At 52.8% G+C, this 13,273-nt stretch overlaps 1 protein-coding gene across 4 annotated transcripts in view; it reads right to left on the bottom strand.

Moving 5' to 3' along the window:
* The window catches only part of abcc10 (ATP-binding cassette, sub-family C (CFTR/MRP), member 10), a 712,922-nt gene that overhangs the window by 26,570 nt on the left and 673,079 nt on the right, over window positions 1-13,273 (bottom strand). For all 4 annotated transcript variants that reach the window (XM_072500316.1, XM_072500319.1, XM_072500315.1 and 1 more), the window contains exon 18: window positions 6,147-6,400. In XM_072500316.1, the coding sequence (XP_072356417.1) occupies window positions 6,147-6,400 (254 nt within the window). The remainder of the gene's footprint in view (window positions 1-6,146; window positions 6,401-13,273) is intronic.

The following is a 13,273-nucleotide window of genomic DNA, read 5'->3' as shown; positions in this document are numbered from 1 at the left end:
CGAGACTGTGAGGGTGACAGGGAGCTCGATGTCGAGGCTGTGAGGTTGACAGATTGTTCGAGGTCGAGGCTGTGAGGGTGACAGGGTGTTCGAGGCCGAGGCTGTGAGGGTGACAGGGAGCTCGATGTCGAGACTGTGAGGGTGACAGGGTGCTCGAGGCCGTGGCTGTGAGGGTGACAGATTGTTCGAGGTCGAGGCTGTGAGGGTGACAGGGAGCTCGATGTCGAGACTGTGAGGGTGACAGATTGTTCGAGGCCGTGGCTGTGAGGGTGACATATTGTTCAAGGTCGAGGCTGTGAGGGTGACAGGGAGCTCGATGTCGAGACTGTGAGGGAGACAGATTGTTCGAGGCTGAGTCTGTGAGGGAGACAGATTGTTCGAGGTCGAGGCTGTGAGGGTGACAGATTGTTCGACGCCGAGGCTCTGAGGGTGACAGATTGTTCGAGGTCGAGGCTGTGAGGGTGACAGATTATTCGATGTCGAGACTGTGAGGGTGACAGGGTGTTCGATGTCGAGACTGTGAGGGTGACAGGGAGCTCGATGTCGAGGCTGTAAGGGTGACAGGGAGCTCGATGTCGAGACTGTGAGGGTGACAGATTGTTCGAGGTCGAGACTGTGAGGGTGACAGGGTGTTCGATGTCGAGACTGTGAGGGTGACAGGGTGTTCGAGGTCGAGGCTGTGAGGGTGATAGGGTGTTCGAGGTCGAGGCTGTGAGGGTGACAGGGTGTTCGAGGCCGAGGCTGTGAGGGTGACAGATTGTTCGAGGCCGAGTCTGTGAGGGTGACAGATTGTTCAATGTCGAGACTGTGAGGGTGACAGGGAGCTCGATGTCGAGACTGTGAGGGTGACAGATTGTTCGAGGTCGAGACTGTGAGGGTGACAGGGAGCTCGATGTCGGGACTGTGAGAGTGACAGGGTGTTCGATGTTGAGACTGTGAGGGTGACAGGGTGTTCGAGGTCGAGGCTGTTAGGGTGATAGGGTGTTCGAGGTCGAGGCTGTGACGGTGACAGGGTGTTCGAGGCCGAGGCTGTGAGGGTGACAGGGAGCTCGATGTCGAGACTGTGAGGGTGACAGGGTGTTCGAGGCCGAGACTGTGAGGGTGACAGGGAGCTCGATGTCGAGGCTGTGAGGGTGACAGGGTGTTCGAGGCTGAGGCTGTGAGGGTGACAGATTGTTCGAGGTCGAGGCTGTGAGGGTGACAGGCTGTTCGAGGCCGAGGCTGTGAGGGTGACAGATTGTTCGAGGTCGAGACTGTGAGGGTGACAGGGAGCTCGATGTCGAGACTGTGAGGGTGACAGATTGTTCGAGGCCGAGGCTGTGAGGGTGACAGGGAGCTCGATGTCGAGACTGTGAGGTTGACAGATTGTTCGAGGCCGAGGCTGTGAGGGTGACAGATTGTTCGAGGCCAAGAGTGTGAGGGTGACAGGGAGCTCGATGTCGAGTCTGTGAGGGTGACAGATTGTTCGAGGTCGAGGCTGTGAGGATGACAGGGTGTTCGAGGCCGAGGCTGTGAGGGTGATGGGTTGTTCGAGGACGAGACTGTGAGGGTGACAGGGAGCTCGATGTCGAGGCTGTGAGGTTGACAGATTGTTCGAGGTCGAGGCTGTGAGGGTGACAGGGTGTTCGAGGCCGAGGCTGTGAGGGTGACAGATTGTTCGAGGCCGAGACTGTGAGGGTGACAGGGAGCTCGATGTCGAGTCTGTGAGGTTGACAGATTGTTCGAGGTCGAGGCTGTGAGGGTGACAGGGTGTTCGAGGCCGAGGCTGTGAGGGTGACAGATTGTTCGAGGCTGAGGCTGTGAGGGTGACAGATTGTTCGAGGCCGAGGCTGTGAGGGTGACAGATTGTTCGAGGTCGAGGCTGTGAGGGTGACAGATTGTTCGAGGCTGAGGCTGTGAGGGTGACAGGGAGCTCGATGTCGAGACTGTGAGGGTGACAGGGTGTTCGAGGCCGAGGCTGTGAGGGTGACAGGGTGTTCGAGGTCGAGGCTGTGAGGGTGACAGGGTGTTCGAGGCCGAGGCTGTGAGGGTGACAGATTGTTCGAGGTCGAGGCTGTGAGGGTGACAGATTGTTCAAGGTCGAGGCTGCAAGGGTGAAAGGGAGCTCGATGCCGAGGCTGTGAGGGTGACAGATTGTTCGAGGTCGAGACTGTGAGGGTGACAGATTGTTCGAGGCCGAGTCTGTGAGGGTGACAGATTGTTCGAGGCTGAGGCTGTGAGGGTGACAGGGTGTTCGAGGTCGAGGCTGTGAGGGTGACAGGGTGTTCGAGGCCGAGGCTGTGAGGGTGACAGATTGTTCGAGGCCGAGTCTGTGAGGGTGACAGATTGTTCGAGGCTGAGGCTGTGAGGGTGACAGGGAGCTCGATGTCGAGGCTGTGAGGGTGACAGATTGTTCGAGGCTGAGGCTGTGAGGGTGACAGGGTGTTCGAGGTCGAGGCTGTGAGGGTGACAGGGTGTTCGAGGCCGAGGCTGTGAGGGTGACAGGGTGTTCGAGGCCGAGGCTGTGAGGGTGACAGATTGTTCGAGGTCGAGACTGTGAGGGTGACAGATTGTTCGAGGCCGAGTCTGTGAGGGTGACAGATTGTTCGAGGCCGAGGCTGTGAGGGTGACAGGGAGCTCGATGTCGAGACTGTGAGGGTGACAGGGAGCTCGATGTCGAGTCTGTGAGGGTGACAGGGAGCTCGAGTCCGAGGCTGTAAGGGTGAAAGGGAGCTCGATGCCGAGGCTGTGAGGGTGACAGATTGTTCGAGGCCGAGAGTGTGAGGGTGACAGATTGTTCGAGGTCGAGAGTGTGAGGGTGACAGATTGTTCGAGGTCGAGAGTGTGAGGGTGACAGATTGTTCGAGGCTGAGGCTGTGAGGGTGACAGGGTGTTCGAGGCTGAGGGTGTGAGGGTGACAGATTGTTCGAGGTCGAGACTGTGAGGGTGACAGATTGTTCATGGTCAAGGCTGTGAGGGTGACAGATTGTTCGAGGCTGAGGCTGTGAGGGTGACAGGGTGTTCGAGGCCGAGGCTGTGAGGGTGACAGGGAGCTCAATGTCGAGGCTGTGAGGGTGACAGATTGTTCGAGGCTGAGGCTGTGAGGGTGACAGGGTGTTCGAGGCCGAGGCTGTGAGGTTGACAGGGTGTTCGGGGCCGAGGCTCTGAGGGTGACAGATTGTTCGACGCCGAGGCTCTGAGGGTGACAGCGAGCTCGATGTCGAGGCTGTGAGGGTGACAGATTGTTCGAGGCTGAGGCTGTGAGGGTGACAGGGTGTTCGAGGCCGAGGCTGTGAGGGTGACAGGGAGCTCGATGACGAGACTGTGAGGGTGACAGGGTGTTTGAGGTCGAGGCTGTGAGGTTGACAGATTGTTCGATGTCGAGACTGTGAGGGTGACAGATTGTTCGATGTCGAGGCTGTGAGGGTGACAGGGTGTTCGAGGTCGAGGCTGTGAGGTTGACAGATTGTTCGAGGCCGAGGCTGTGAGGGTGACAGATTGTTCAAGGTCGAGGCTGTGAGGGTGACAGGGTGTTCGAGGCCGAGGCTGTGAGGGTGACAGGGAGCTCGAGGCCGAGGCTGTGAGGGTGACAGGGAGCTTGATGTCGAGACTGTGAGGGTGACAGGGTGTTCGATGTCGAGTCTGTGAGGGTGACAGATTGTCCGAGGTCGTGGCTGTAAGGGTGACAGGGAGCTCGATGTCGAGACTGTTAGGGTGACAGATTGTTGGAGGTCGAGGATGTAAGGGTGACTGGGAGCTCGATGTCGAGTCTGTGAGGGTGACAGGGAGCTCGAGGCCGAGGCTGTGAGGGTGACAGGGAGCTCGATGTCGAGTCTGTGAGGGTGACAGATTGCTCGAGGCCGAGGCTGTGAGGGTGACAGATTGTTCGATGTCGAGTCTGTGAGGGTGACAGGGTGTTCGAGGCCGAGGCTGTGAGAGTGACGGATTGTTCGAGGCCGAGGCTGTGAGGGTGACAGATTGTTCGAGGCCGAGGCTGTGAGGGTGACAGATTGTTCGAGGCCGAGGCTGTGAGGGTGACAGGGAGCTCGATGTCGAGTCTGTGAGGGTGACAGATTGTTCAAGGCCGAGGCTGTGAGGGTGACAGATTGTTCGAGGCCGAGGCTGAGGGTGACAGATTGTTTGAGGCTGATGCTGTGAGGGTGACAGGGAGCTTGATGTCGAGTCTGTGAGGGTGACAGATTGTTCGAGGTCGAGGCTGTGAGGGTGACAGATTGTTCGAGGCCGAGGCTGTGAGGGTGACCGGGAGCTCGATGTCGAGTCTGTGAGGGTGACAGATTGTTCGAGGTCGAGGCTGTGAGGGTGACAGGGAGCTCGATGTCGAGTCTGTGAGGGTGACAGGGAGCTCGATGTCGAGACTGTGAGGGTGACAGGGAGCTCGATGTCGAGACTGTGAGGGTGACAGGGTGTTTGAGGCCGAGACTGTGAGGGTGACAGATTGTTCGATGTCGAGTCTGTGAGGGTGACAGATTGTTCGAGGCCGAGACTGTGAGGGTGACAGGGAGCTCGATGTCGAGTCTGTGAGGTTGACAGATTGTTCGAGGACGAGGCTGTGAGGGTGACAGGGTGTTCGAGGCCGAGGCTGTGATGGTGACAGGGTGCTCGAGGCCGAGGCTGTGAGGGTGACAGGGTGCTCGAGGCCGAGGCTGTAAGGGTGACAGGGTGAAGCCGAAAGGGTGACAGGGGGCTCAAGGCCATGAGGGTGAAAGGGTGAAGCTGGGAAACACCAAGGTGCAAATAACATTAGTGGCCATTGTATATAGACCCCCAAACTGTTGTGGTGATGTCAGGAATTGGGATCAACTGGAAATTAGAATTGCATGCGATAAAGAAACATATGCAATTATGGATGATTTTAGTCTTCATATAGATTGGACAAATAAATTAGTCACAATACCGTAGAGGAGGAATTCCTGGAGTGTATACAGGCTAGTCTTTTGGACCAATACGTTGAGGACCAAACTAAAGAACAGGCTATCCTAGACTGGACAATGTGTAATAAGAACAGGATCATTGGAAATCGAGTTGTGCGAGAGAGACGCCTTGGGGATGAGCGACGATAATGTGATAGAATTTTTCATTAGATGGAGAGTGAAGTAATTGATTCTGAGACTAGCATCCTGAATCTTAATAAAGGAAACTATGATATGAGGTGCGAGTTGGCTATGATTGACTGGGAAACGTTACTTAAAGGGATGATTGTGGTTAGGCAATGGCAAACATTGAAGAAGCGGATGGGGAACTCCTGGTTCTGTACATACCCATCAATGGGAACATCCTTCCTGCATCTACCCTGTCGAGTCTTGTTAGAATTTTGTAGATTTCTATGAGATCCCTCGTCATTGTTCTAAACTCAGATCCCTCTCATTCTTCTGAACTCCAGGAAATATAATCCACACCGACTCAATCTCTCCTCCTACGTCAGTCCCGCCATCCCAGGAATCAGCCAGGTAAACCTTCACTGTACTCCCTCTAGAGCAAGAACATCCTTCCTCAGATAAAGAGACCAGAACTGCACACTATATTCCAGGTGTGGCCTCACCAAGGTCCTGTATAATTGCAGCAAGACATCCCTGCTCCTGTACTCTAATCCTCTCGTAATGAAGCTTAACATACCATTTGCCTTCTTTACCGCCTGCTGTACCTGAATGCTTACCTTCAGTGACTGGTGTACGAGGACACCCAGGTCTCAGTACATATTGTATTACTTAAAGAAATGGCAATATGCATAAATTCACAGGTGCCCTGAAGCAGAGTCAGGAAACTATTCATGTTTTCTTTTGAAATGTTGGTTCTACATACAAGTATATATTCTAATTTTATTCAAAGCAAAGAGAATCTGTTAATGATATATCTATTGGCTTTATAATACAATTATCTGGGGACTGACCTGTGCTTATATGTCTGAAAAGGCTAACAGACAGGGTTATACTGGAGGTTCAGAGAATGAAACATGTCCGTGTAATTAAACTTACAACTGACTAAATACTAGGCTCCAGCACTCTATCCTTCATCACCCTAGCTATCCAGGTTATCACATCTTCTCCCCCTAACATCATGCAGTACCCCAGCCCCGTGCCCATGCTGCACAGGGATACAGCACGCCATTCCCAAGATCACAAGTGGTACTGCGTAAAAGAAACACTTACCGAAGGTCAAGCAAGCGGATTCTTTTTATGTCAACGTTATCGATAAAAATCTGACCCTCATTCAGCTCCACCAATCGGAAGAGGGCGAGAAACAAAGTGGACTTTCCTGAGCCTGTCCGTCCAACAATCCCAACTTTCTCACCAGCATCGATCTTCAGATTAATCCCATCGAGCACAACAGGGAGACCCTCCTGATATGAGAGGACTGCATCCTTGAACACAATCGCACCATGCTGTGGCCAAGAGGGAGGAGCCTGCACACAGAATATGGAGTTATATTCCTGTGAAGGGTGTTAAATAACAATGTGATGCATGAATATATACGATGAGAAATTAGAGTGAGTCCTCCCAGTGAGGCAGAGAAGACACGGCCAGAGTGAGACACATCGAAGAGTGAGTTTGGAAATTTGAAGCTGGGTGGGATTTTGAAGCTGGGTGGGGAGGAGGTGCTTTTTATCCCTTGTTTATTTACACTCAAATTTCCAATGAGTGGCCTTGCACTGCCGCAGGTGACTACAAGGGAGAGATCTGATTGGTGAGTCACAGGGAAGGCAGGTAAGACCTTCATATCGGAGCAGAGTTGACCAGGAAAAATCCGGAAAGCAGTCTGAAAATAAGTGGTACTCTGTGTGTCTCTGTGCGGGAGAAATCCGGAGTGCAGTGTGGGAAGGTAACTGGTATTTGTGTCTGTGTCTCTGTGCGGGAGAAATCCGGAGTGCAGTCTGGGAAGGTAAGTGGTATTTGTGTCTGTGTCTCTGAGCGGGAGAAATCCGGAGTGCAGACTGGGAAGGTAAGTGGTATTTGTGTCTGTGTCTCTGAGCGGGAGAAATCCGGAGTGCAGACTGGGAAGATAAGTGGTATTTGTGTCTGTGTCTCTGAGCGCGGGAAATCCGGAGTGCAGACTGGGATGGTAAGTGGTATTTGTGTCTGTGCCTCTGAGCGGGAGAAATCCGGAGTGCAGACTGGGATGGTAAGTGGTATTTGTGTCTGTGCCTCTGAGCGGGAGAAATCCGGAGTGCAGTCTGGGAAGGTAAGTGGTATTTGTGTCTGTGTCTCTGAGCGGGAGAAATCCGGAGTGCAGACTGGGAAGGTAAGCGGTATTTGTGTCTGTGTCTCTGAGCGGGAGAAATCCGGAGTGCAGACTGGGAAGGTAAGTGGTATTTGTGTCTGTGTCTCTGAGCGGGAGAAATCCGGAGTGCAGTCTGGGAAGGTAAGTGGTATTTGTGTCTGTGTCTCTGAGCGGGAGAAATCCGGAGTGCAGACTGGGAAGGTAAGTGGTATTTGTGTCTGTATCTCTGAGCGGGAGAAATCCGGAGCGCAGTCTGGGGAGGTAAGTGGTATTTGTGTCTGTGTCTCTCTCTGTGTCTCTGAGTGGGAGAAATCCGGAGTGCAGACTGGGAAGGTAAGTGGTATTTGTGTCTGTGTCTCTGAGCGGGAGAAATCCGGAGTGCAGTCTGGGAAGGTAAGTGGTATTTGTGTCTGTGTCTCTCTCTGTGTCTCTGAGTGGGAGAAATCCGGAGTGCAGACTGGGAAGGTAAGTGGTATTTGTGTCTGTGTCTCTGAGCGGGAGAAATCCGGAGTGCAGTCTGGGAAGGTAAGTGGTATTTGTGTCTGTGTCTCTGAGCGGGAGAAATCCGGAGTGTAGTCTGGGAAGGTAAGTGGTATTTGTGTCTGTGTCTCTGAGCGGGAGAAATCCGGAGTGCAGTCTGGGAAGGTAAGTGGTATTTGTGTCTGTGTCTCTGAGCGGGAGAAATCCGGAGTGCAGTCTGGGAAGGTAAGTGGTATTTGTGTCTGTGTCTCTCTCTGTGTCTCTGAGTGGGAGAAATCCGGAGTGCAGACTGGGAAGGTAAGTGGTATTTGTGTCTGTGTCTCTGAGCGGGAGAAATCCGGAGTGCAGACTGGGAAGGTAAGTGGTATTTGTGTCTGTGTCTCTGAGCGGGAGAAATCCGGAGTGCAGACTGGGAAGGTAAGTGGTATTTGTGTCTGTGTCTCTGAGCGGGAGAAATCCGGAGTGCAGTCTGGGAAGGTAAGTGGTATTTGTGTCTGTGCCTCTGAGCGGGAGAAATCCGGAGTGCAGACTGGGAAGGTAGGTGGGATTTGTGTCTGTGTCTCTGAGTGGGAGAAATCCGGAGTGCAGACTGGGAAGGTAAGAGGTATTTGTGTCTGTGTCTCTGAGCGGGAGAAATCCGGAGTGCAGACTGGGAAGGTAAGAGGTATTTGTGTCTGTGTCTCTGAGCGGGAGAAATCCGGAGTGCAGACTGGGAAGGTAAGTGGTATTTGTGTCTGTGTCTCTGAGCGGGAGAAATCCGGAGTGCAGACTGGGAAGGTAAGTGGTATTTGTGTCTGTGTCTCTCTCTGTGTCTCTGAGCGGGAGAAATCCGGAGTGCAGTCTGGGAAGGTAAGTGGTATTTGTGTCTGTATCTCTGAGCGGGAGAAATCCGGAGTGCAGACTGGGAAGATAAGTGGTATTTGTGTCTGTGTCTCTGAGCGGGAGAAATCCGGAGTGCAGACTGGGAAGGTAAGTGGTATTTGTGTCTGTGTCTCTCTCTGTGTCTCTGAGCGGGAGAAATCCGGAGTGCAGTCTGGGAAGGTCAGTGGTATTTGTGTCTGTGTCTCTGAGCGGGAGAAATCTGGAGTGCAGACTGGGAAGGTAAGTGGTATTTGTGTCTGTGTCTCTGAGCGGGAGAAATCCGGAGTGCAGACTGGGATGGTAAGTGGTATTTGTGTCTGTGTCTCTGAGCGGGAGAAATCCGGAGTGCAGACTGGGAAGGTAAGTGGTATTTGTGTCTGTGTCTTTGAGCGGGAGAAATCCGGAGTGCAGACTGGGAAGGGTAAGTGGTATTTGTGTCTGTGTCTCTGAGCGGGAGAAATCCGGAGTGCAGACTGGGAAGGTAAGTGGTATTTGTCTCTGTGTCTCTCTCTGTGTCTTTGAGCGGGAGAAATCCGGAGTGCAGACTGGGAAGGGTAAGTGGTATTTGTGTCTGTGTCTCTGAGCGGGAGAAATCCGGAGTGCAGACTGGGATGGTAAGTGGTATTTGTGTCTGTGTCTCTGAGCGGGAGAAATCCGGAGTGCAGACTGGGAAGGTAAGTGGTATTTGTGTCTGTGTCTCTCTCTGTGTCTCTGAGCGGGAGAAATCCCGAGTGCAGACTGGGAAGGGTAAGTGGTATTTGTGTCTGTGTCTCTGAGCGGGAGAAATCCGGAGTGCAGACTGGGAAGGGTAAGTGGTATTTGTGTCTGTGTCTCTGAGCGGGAGAAATCCGGAGTGCAGACTGGGATGGTAAGTGGTATTTGTGTCTGTGTCTCTGAGCGGGAGAAATCCGGAGTGCAGACTGGGAAGGTAAGTGGTATTTGTGTCTGTGTCTCTGAGCGGGAGAAATCCGGAGTGCAGACTGGGAAGGTAAATGGTATTTGTGTCTGTGTCTCTGAGCGCGGGAAATCCGGAGTGCAGTCTGGGAAGGTAAGTGGTATTTGTGTCTGTGTCTCTGAGCGGGAGAAATCCGGAGTGCAGACTGGGAAGGTAAGCGGTATTTGTGTCTGTGTCTCTGAGCGGGAGAAATCCGGAGTGCAGTCTGGGGAGGTAAGTGGTATTTGTGTCTGGGTCTCTCTCTGTGTCTCTGAGCGGGAGAAATCCGGAGTGCAGACTGGGAAGGTAAGTGGTATTTGTGTCTGTGTCTCTCTCTGTGTCTCTGAGTGGGAGAAATCCGGAGTGCAGTCTGGGAAGGTAAGTGGTATTTGTGTCTGTGCCTCTGAGTGGGAGAAATCCGGAGTGCAGACTGGGAAGGTAAGAGGTATTTGTGTCTGTGTCTCTGAGCGGGAGAAATCCGGAGTGCAGACTGGGAAGGTAAGAGGTATTTGTGTCTGTGTCTCTGAGCGGGAGAAATCCGGAGTGCAGACTGGGAAGGTAAGTGGTATTTGTGTCTGTGTCTCTGAGCGGGAGAAATCCGGAGTGCAGACTGGGATGGTAAGTGGTATTTGTGTCTGTGTCTCTGAGCGGGAGAAATCCGGAGTGCAGACTGGGAAGGTAAGTGGTATTTGTCTCTGTGTCTCTCTCTGTGTCTTTGAGCGGGAGAAATCCGGAGTGCAGACTGGGAAGGGTAAGTGGTATTTGTGTCTGTGTCTCTGAGCGGGAGAAATCCGGAGTGCAGACTGGGATGGTAAGTGGTATTTGTGTCTGTGTCTCTCTCTGTGTCTTTGAGCGGGAGAAATCCGGAGTGCAGACTGGGAAGGTAAGAGGTATTTGTGTCTGTGTCTCTGAGCGGGAGAAATCCGGAGTGCAGACTGGGATGGTAAGTGGTATTTGTGTCTGTCTTTGAGCGGGAGAAATCCGGAGTGCAGTCTGGGAAGGTAAGTGGTATTTGTGTCTGTGTCTCTGAGCGGGAGAAATCCGGAGTGCAGACTGGGAAGGTAAGTGGTATTTGTCTCTGTGTCTCTCTCTGTGTCTTTGAGCGGGAGAAATCCGGAGTGCAGACTGGGAAGGGTAAGTGGTATTTGTGTCTGTGTCTCTGAGCGGGAGAAATCCGGAGTGCAGACTGGGAAGGTAAGTGGTATTTGTGTCTGTGTCACTGAGCGGGAGAAATCCGGAGTGCAGTCTGGGAAGGTAAGTGGTATTTGTGTCTGTGTCTCTCTCTGTGTCTCTGAGCGGGAGAAATCCGGAGTGCAGACTGGGAAGGGTAAGTGGTATTTGTGTCTGTGTCTCTGAGTGGGAGAAATCCGGAGTGCAGACTGGGAAGGTAAGTGGTGTTTGTGTCTGTGTCTCTGAGCGGGAGAAATCCGGAGTGCAGACTGGGATGGTAAGTGGTATTTGTGTCTGTGTCACTGAGCGGGAGAAATCCGGAGTGCAGTCTGGGAAGGTAAGTGGTATTTGTGTCTGTGTCTCTCTCTGTGTCTCTGAGCGGGAGAAATCCGGAGTGCAGACTGGGAAGGTAAGTGGTATTTGTGTCTGTGTCTCTGAGCGGGAGAAATCCGGAGTGCAGACTGGGATGGTAAGTGGTATTTGTGTCTGTGTCACTGAGCGGGAGAAATCCGGAGTGCAGACTGGGAAGGTAAGTGGTATTTGTGTCTGTGTCACTGAGCGGGAGAAATCCGGAGTGCAGACTGGGAAGGTAAGTGGTATTTGTGTCTGTGTCTCTCTCTGTGTCTCTGAGCGGGAGAAATCCGGAGTGCAGTCTGGGAAGGTAAGTGGTATTTGTGTCGGTGTCTCTGAGCGGGAGAAATCCGGAGTGCAGACTGGGATGGTAAGTGGTATTTGTGTCTGTCACTGAGCGGGAGAAATCCGGAGTGCAGTCTGGGAAGGTAAGTGGTATTTGTGTCTGTGTCTCTCTCTGTGTCTCTGAGCGGGAGAAATCCGGAGTGCAGACTGGGATGGTAAGTGGTATTTGTGTCTGTCACTGAGCGGGAGAAATCCGGAGTGCAGTCTGGGAAGGTAAGTGGTATTTGTCTCTGTGTCTCTGAGCGGGAGAAATCCGGAGTGCAGACTGGGATGGTAAGTGGTATTTGTGTCTGTGCCTCTGAGCGGGAGAAATCCGGAGTGCAGTTGGGAAGGGAAGTGGTATTTGTGTCTGTGTCTCTCTCTGTGTCTTTGAGCGGGAGAAATCCGGAGTGCAGACTGGGAAGGTAAGTGGTATTTGTGTCTGTGTCTTTGAGCGGGAGAAATCCGGAGTGCAGACTGGGAAGGTAAGCGGTATTTGTGTCTGTGTCTCTGAGCGGGAGAAATCCGGAGTGCAGACTGGGATGGTAAGTGGTATTTGTGTCTGTGTCTCTGAGAGGGCGAAATCCGGAGTGCAGACTGGGATGGTAAGTGGTATTTGTGTCTGTGTCTCTCTCTGTGTCTCTGAGCGGGAGAAATCCGGAGTGCAGTCTGGGAAGGTAAGTGGTATTTGTGTCTGTGTCTCTGAGCGGGAGAAATCCGGAGTGCAGTCTGGGAAGGGTAAGTGGTATTTGTGTCTGTGTCTCTCTCTGTGTCACTGAGTGGGAGAAATCCGGAGTGCAGACTGGGAAGGTAAGTGGTATTTGTGTCTGTGTCTCTGAGTGGGAGAAATCCGGAGTGCAGTCCGGGAAGGTAAGTGGTATTTGTGTCTGTGTCTCTGAGCGGGAGAAATCCGGAGTGCAGTCTGGGAAGGGTAAGTGGTATTTGTGTCGGTGTCTCTGAGAGGGAGAAATCCGGAGTGCAGTCCGGGAAGGTAAGTGGTATTTTTCTCTGTGTCTCTCTCTGTGTCTTTGAGCGGGAGAAATCCGGAGTGCAGACTGGGAAGGTAAGTGGTATTTGTGTCTGTGTCTCTGAGCGGGAGAAATCCGGAGTGCAGACTGGGAAGGTAAGTGGTATTTGTGTCTGTGTCTCTGAGCGGGAGAAATCCGGAGTGCAGACTGGGAAGGTAAGTGGTATTTGTGTCTGTATCTCTGAGCGGGAGAAATCCGGAGTGCAGACTGGGAAGGTAAGTGGTATTTGTGTCTGTGTCTCTGAGTGGGAGAAATCCGGAGTGCAGACTGGGATGGTAAGTGGTATTTGTGTCTGTGTCTCTGAGCGGGAGAAATCCGGAGTGCAGACTGGGATGGTAAGTGGTATTTGTGTCTGTGTCTCTGAGTGGGAGAAATCCGGAGTGCAGACTGGGAAGGTAAGTGGTATTTGTGTCTGTGTCTCTGAGTGGGAGAAATCCGGAGTGCAGACTGGGATGGTAAGTGGTATTTGTGTCTGTGTCTCTGAGCGGGAGAAATCCGGAGTGCAGACTGGGATGGTAAGTGGTATTTGTGTCTGTGCCTCTGAGCGGGAGAAATCCGGAGTGCAGTTGGGAAGGTAAGTGTTATTTGTGTCTGTGTCTTTGAGCGGGAGAAATCCGGAGTGCAGACTGGGAAGGTAAGTGTTATTTGTCTCTGTGTCTCTCTCTGTGTCTTTGAGCGGGAGAAATCCGGAGTGCAGACTGGGAAGGTAAGTGGTATTTGTGTCTGTGTCTTTGAGCGGGAGAAATCCGGAGTGCAGACTGGGAAGGTAAGTGGTATTTGTGTCTGTGTCCCTGAGCGGGAGAAATCCGGAGTGCAGTCCGGGAAGGTAAGTGGTATTTGTGTCTGTGTCTCTGAGCGGGAGAAATCCGGAGTGCAGTCTGGGAAGGTAAGTGGTATTTCTGTCTGTGTC

The sequence above is a fragment of the Scyliorhinus torazame genome, chromosome 4 (genome assembly GCF_047496885.1).
Source record: "Scyliorhinus torazame isolate Kashiwa2021f chromosome 4, sScyTor2.1, whole genome shotgun sequence".
Taxonomy (NCBI): Eukaryota; Metazoa; Chordata; class Chondrichthyes; order Carcharhiniformes; family Scyliorhinidae; genus Scyliorhinus; species Scyliorhinus torazame.
Note: the sequence above shows the minus strand (reverse complement) of the source record. Positions and strands in the feature narration are given on the sequence as shown.